This window comes from Aotus nancymaae, unplaced genomic scaffold, assembly GCF_030222135.1.
Source record: "Aotus nancymaae isolate 86718 unplaced genomic scaffold, 86718_ANA_hifiasm-v0.15.2.pri h1tg000014l, whole genome shotgun sequence".
Classification (NCBI taxonomy): Eukaryota; Metazoa; Chordata; class Mammalia; order Primates; family Aotidae; genus Aotus; species Aotus nancymaae.
In genome coordinates, this window is record NW_026988425.1 from 56995726 (window position 1) to 57001836 (window position 6111).

The 6111-nt window shown below is 32.1% G+C and overlaps 1 protein-coding gene across 1 annotated transcript; it reads left to right on the forward strand.

Moving 5' to 3' along the window:
* Positions 1-1043: 1043 nt before the first annotated feature.
* Positions 1044-1941, forward strand: LOC105723853 (DNA-directed RNA polymerases I, II, and III subunit RPABC4-like). Its single transcript, XM_064375777.1, has one exon. The coding sequence runs from the start codon at positions 1084-1086 to the stop codon at positions 1258-1260; it is 177 nt and encodes a 58-aa protein (XP_064231847.1). The 5' UTR covers positions 1044-1083; the 3' UTR covers positions 1261-1941.
* The last annotated feature ends 4170 nt before the right edge of the window (positions 1942-6111 follow it).

Sequence of the window (6111 nt, forward strand, 5' to 3'; positions counted from 1 at the left end):
TATCTTTCCATTTTTGGTGTTCTTTTCAACTTATTCCATCAGCATTTTACAGTTGTAATTTTAGAGATATTTTACCTCTTTGGTTAATTCCTAGGTATGTTATTTTATTTGTAGCTACTGTAACTGGAATTAATGGTTTTGATTTCTTTTTCAGATTGTTCACTGTCAGCATATAGAAAGTCTATGGATTTTTGTATGTTGATTTTGTATCTTGTAACCTTACTAAATTTATCAGTTCTAATAATTTTCTTGTGGAGAGTTTAGTTTTTTCCAAATGTAAGAAAATATTATCTGCAAACAAGGATAATTTGACTTCTTCCTTTCCAATTTAGATGCTCTTTATTTCTTTCTCTTGTCTAATCTCTATGGCTAGGACTACCAGTACTATGTTAAATAACCGAGGTGAAAGAGGGCAACCTTGCTGTTCCAGATCTTAGAGGAAAGATTTTCAGTTTTTCCTCATTCAATATGATACCAGCTATGGTTCTGTCTTGTATTGCTTTTATTAGGTTGAAATATCTTCCTTCTATACCCAGTTTGTGAGGGTTGTTATTATGAGAGGCTATTGAATTTTATCAAATGTTCTTTTCAGCATTAATTGAAATGATCACATGGTTTTTGTCCTTCATTCTGTTGATATGGTGTATCACAATGATTGATTTGGGTATGTTAAACCATCCTTTCACATCCCTGGGATAAATCCCACTTGTCACAATGAATGACATTTTTATGATCTTTTAAAAGTACTGTTTAATTCAGTTTGCTAATATTTTATTGAGTATTTTTGCATTAATTTTCATTAGGGATATTAGCCAGCAGTTTTCTTTTTAGATGTGTCTTTGTCTGGTTTTGGTATCAGTATAATACCGACCTCGTAGAATAAGTCTGGAAGTATTCCTTCCCTCTATTTTTCAGGACAATTTGAATAGAATTGGCACTAATTATTCTTTTTTTTTAAAAATCCCCCTCTTACTGTCATCATCAACTATCATTTCTTACAAGTCACTAAGGGTATAAATTCTATAATGTTTAAAAAATTAGAGAAATGCAGAGTGAGAAGTTTTCCCATGCTGTGGGTGACTGATGGACACCCACAAGGATGTGCAACCTCCAAAGCAGCAACCAATAATATATATCTGTGGAGAATGTCACACAGAAAATGAAATAAAATCTAGGGATCCAATCAGATGCAGAGAATGTGTATACAGAATAAAGTACAAGAAAAGGACTAAAAGATTGGTCATTTTTGATGCTCAATGAAACGTAGGAATTCAGAGGAATGTCTTCACTTATACTTGGACTTGTTCTCTCAATGTTTCTGATTGTTGTATAGCTTTTGATTTTGCATACAGTAGTTCCCCTTATTGTCAAGGGATATGTTCCAAGGCCCCCAGTGGACTCCTGAAACCTCACATAGTACCAAACCTTTATACACTGTTTTTTCTATATATACATACCTACAATAAAGTGTAATGTATAAATTAAGCATAGCAAGAGGTTAATAATAATAAAATAGAATAATGATAACATACTGTAATAAAACTTATGTGAATGTGGTTGGTGTCTCTTGCTCTCAAAATATCTTCTTGTACAGTATTCACCTATTTTAGAATGTGGTTGACTACAAGTAACTGAAACAATAGAAAGGGAAACTTTGGATGAGGGGGCACTACTGTACTTAGAAATACAACTCTATATATATGATTTTATTTGTAAGACCATACTGTATTTAGGTATCTACTAATATTTTGTATAAAGCATTTTTTTCAATTATATGACTTTTTATTTTATTGTATATGTAATCTGACACACAATAAAGGGCAAAGTTGCTTCCCCAAGGCACACTTTTAATTAAAACCTAGAATCATTTGCAGTCCTTGTTAAAAATGCAGTCTTCTAGAACCCTTTGAAGTTCTGATTAAATAAATGTATTGGAAACCAAAAAAAAAATTGTAAAGATATTCTTGTTAATGTTAACACCAATAGCTAGAAGATAATAATTTAAATGTTGCTAGCTAAATAAAGAAAACATAAATATTTAAGGTGATAGAAATCCCAATTACCTTAATTTGATTATGTAACAGTATCAAATTATCAAAAATACCCCAAATATATGTACATGTATTATGTATCAATTATATATATATAAAAAAATATTTTTTAAAATGGTACTTTAGATTCTAGGGTACCTGTGCAGATCATGCAGTATTGTTGCATAGGTACATACATGGCAATATAGTTTGCTGCCTCCATCGCCTGTCACCTATATCTGGCATTTCTCTCCATGTTTTCCCATCCAACCTCCCTACCACCCACTGTCCCTCTCCTATTCCCCCCCAACAGACCCCAGTGTGTGATGCTCCCCTCCTTGTGCCCATTTGTTCTCATTGTTCAACATCCACCTATGAGTCAGAACATGTGGTGTTTGATTTTCTGTTCTTGTGTCAGTTTGCTGAGAATGATGGTTTCCAGATTCATCCATGTTCCCACAAAGGACACGAACTCATTGTTTTTTTATGGCTGCATAGTATTCCATGGTGTATATGTGACACACCTTCCTTGTCCAGTTTATCATCAATGGGCATTTGTGTTGGTTCCAGGTCTTTGGTATTATAAACAGTGCCACAATGAACATACGTGTGCATGTGTCTTTATAATAGAATGATTTATAATCCTTTGGGTATATACCCAGTAATGAGATTGCTGGGTCAAACGGAATTTCTATTTCTAGGTCCTTGAGGAGTTGCCACACTGTCTTCCACAGTGGTTGCACTAATTTACACTCCCACCAACAGTGTAAAAGTGTTCCTATTTGTCCACATCCTCTCCAGCATCTGTTGTCTGCAGATTTTTTAATGATTGTCATTCTAATTGGTGTGAGATGGTATCTCAGTGTGGTTTTGATTTGCATTTCTCTAATGACCAGTGATGATAGACATTTTTTCATATATTTATTGGCCTTATATATATCTTCTTTGAAAAGTGTCTGTTCATGTCCTTTGCCCACTTTTCGATGGGTTTGTATGTTTTTTTCCCTTGTAAATCTGTTTTAGTTCTCTGTAGATTCTGGATATTAGCCCTTTGTCAGATGGGTAGATCGCAAAATTTTTTTCCCATTCTGTTGGTTGCCGGTTCACTTTAATGATTGTTTCTTTTGCTGTGCACAAGCTCTGTAGTTTAATTCGATTCCATTTGTCTATTTTGGCCTTTGTTGCCAACACTTTTGGTGTTTTAGTCATGAAGTCCTTGCCTGTGGCACTAATTATTCTTTAATGTTTGGTAGAATTCAGCAGTGAAACCATTGGGTTTTTATTTACTGGGAGACTTTTTGGTATGGCTTTGATCTTGCTGCTTGTTATTGATCTATTCAAGGTTTGGATTTCTTCAAGGTTCAATCTTAATGTGATGATAAAGGTTTATGTGTCTAGGAATTTATCCATTTTCCAATTTATGGGCATTTAATTGCTCATAGTAGCCACTAATGATCCTTTGAATTTCTGTAGTATCAGTTGTAATGTCTCCTTTTTCATCTCTGATTTTATTTGCTTTTTTTTTTTACTTTTTTATTTTATTTGCTTTTTTTTTTTTTTTACTTTTTTTCCATCACTCTGGCTAAAGGTTTGTTATTTTTGTTTATCTTTTCAAAAAACCAGCTTTTTGTTTTGTTGATCTTCTGTATTGTTTTCTTCATTTCAATTTTATTTATTTCTGTTGTGATCTTTATTTTATCTTTTCTTCTACTAATTTTGGGTTTGTTTTGCTCTTGCTTTTCTAGTTCTTTAAGATGCATTGTTAGGTTATTTATTTGAAGCTTTTCTTCTTTTTTGAAGTAAGCACTTATAGCTATAAATTTCCCTTTTAGAGCTGTTTTGCTATATCCCATAGGTTTTTGTTTGTTGGGTTTCCATTATCATGTGTTTCAAGAAATTTTTCAATTTTCTTCTTAATTTCTTCACTGACCCACTGGTCATTCAGGAGCATATTGTTTAATTTCCATGAATTTGTTTAATTTCCAAAATCCCTCTTGTTGTTGATTTTTAGTTTTATTCCATTGTGGTCAGAGAAGATGCTTGATATTATTTCAATTTTTTTTTTGGTTATTGTAAGACTTATTCTATGACATAACATATGGTCTATCTTTGAGAATGATCCATGTGTAAAAGAGAAGAATGTATATTCTGCAGCCTTTGGAGGAAATGATTTGTAAATATGCATTAGGTCCACTTGTTCTATAATGCAGATTAAGTCTACTGTTTCTTTGTGAATTTCTGTCTGGGAAATTTGTTTAATGCTGAAAGTGGGGTGTTAAAGTCTCCAGCTATTATTGTATTGAGGGTCTGTCTCTCTAGCTCTAATGTCTGCTTTATATATCTGGGTGCTCCAGTTTGGGTGCATACATATATATTTATGATTGTTACATTTTATTGCTGGATTGACCTTTTTATCATTATATAATGACCTTTTTTGTCACTTCTTACAGTTTTTTGTCTGGAAATCTATTTGCCTAAGTATAGCTACTCCTGCTTTCTTTTAGTTTCTCTTTGCATGGAATGTCTTTTGCATCCCTTTATTTTTAGTCTATGTGCATCTTTATAGATTAAGTGTGTTTTTTGCAAGCAACAGATCATTGGGTCTTGTTTTTTTAATACATTTAACTGCCCTATGTCTTTTGATTGGAGAGTATAATTCATTTACATTCAATGTTACTATTAATAAGTAGGAATTTCTGCCATTTTGTTATTTGTTTTCTGGTTGTTTTGTGGTCTTTTTTCTTTCTGTTTTCCTTTTAGGGAAGGTGATTTTCTCTAGTAGTATGATTTAATTTGTTGCTTTTATTTTTTTTGTGTATTTATTGTATGTTTATTTGGCTTGAGGTAACCATTAGGCTTGCAAATACTATAAAATTCATTATTTTAAACTGAGTTGACTTAACAATATTTGTTTACAATTGCACAAAGAAACACATAAAAAGAAAACTAATAAAAACTCTACACATTAACTTCATCCTCCTGCTTTTAAACTTTTTGTTGTTTCTTTTTATGTTTTATTATACTATGTCTTGAAATGTCATTGTATTATTATTTTTGATTGGTTTATCATTTAGTATATCTATTTAAGACAAGAGTAGTTTACACACAACAATTACAGTGTAATACTAGTCTGTGTTTTTCATTGTGCTTACTATTACCAACGAATCTTCAGATGATTTCTACTTGGTCATTAACATCCATTTTTTTTCTTTTTCAGATTGAAGAACTCCCTTTAGCATTTCTTGTAGTGCAGGTCTGGTGATGATACCCCTCAACTTTTGTTTGGGAAGGTCTTTATTTTTCCTTTATGTTTGAAGGATATTTTCACCAAATATACTATCTTAGTGTAAAAGTTTTTTCCTTCAGCACTTTAAATATGTCATGCCACTTTCCCCAGACCTGTAAGGTTTCCACTGAAAAGTCTGCTGTAAGGTTTATTGGAGCTCAATTGTATGTTATTTGTTTCTTTTCTCTTGCTGCTTTTAGGATGCTTTCTTTATCCTTGACATTTGGGAGTTTGATTATATGATGCCTTGAGGTAGTCTTCTTTGGGATAAATCTTAGTATTATGTAACCTTCTTGTACTTGAATGTTGATAACTTTCTCTAAGTTTGGAAAGTTCTCTGATATTATCCCTTTGAATAAACTTCTACCCTTTCTACCTTCTCTTTCTACCTTCTCTTTAAGGCCAATACATCTCAGATTTACCCTTTTGAGACTATTTTCTAGATCTTGTAGGCATGCTTCATTGCTTGTTATTTTTTTTTCTTTCTTCTCCTCTGACTATGCATTTTAAAATAGTTTGTTTTTAAGCTCATGAATTCTTTCTTCTGATTGATCAATTCTGCTATTAAAAGATTCTGATAAATTCTTCAGTATTTCAATTGCATTTTTTCAGTGCCAGAATTTCTGCTTGATTCTTTTTAATTATTTAATTCTCTTTGTTAACCTTATCTGATAGAATTCTGAATTCCTTCTTTGTATTATCTTGAATTTATTTGAATTTCCTCAACATGCAGCTATTTTGAATTATCTTTCTGAAATGTCACATGTCTCTGTTTCTCCAGGATTAATTCTTTGT

Coding starts and splice junctions, on each gene's coding strand:
- LOC105723853 (XM_064375777.1), top strand. CDS start 1,084: ATGGACACCCACAAGGATGTGCAACCTCCAAAGCAGCAACCAATAATA.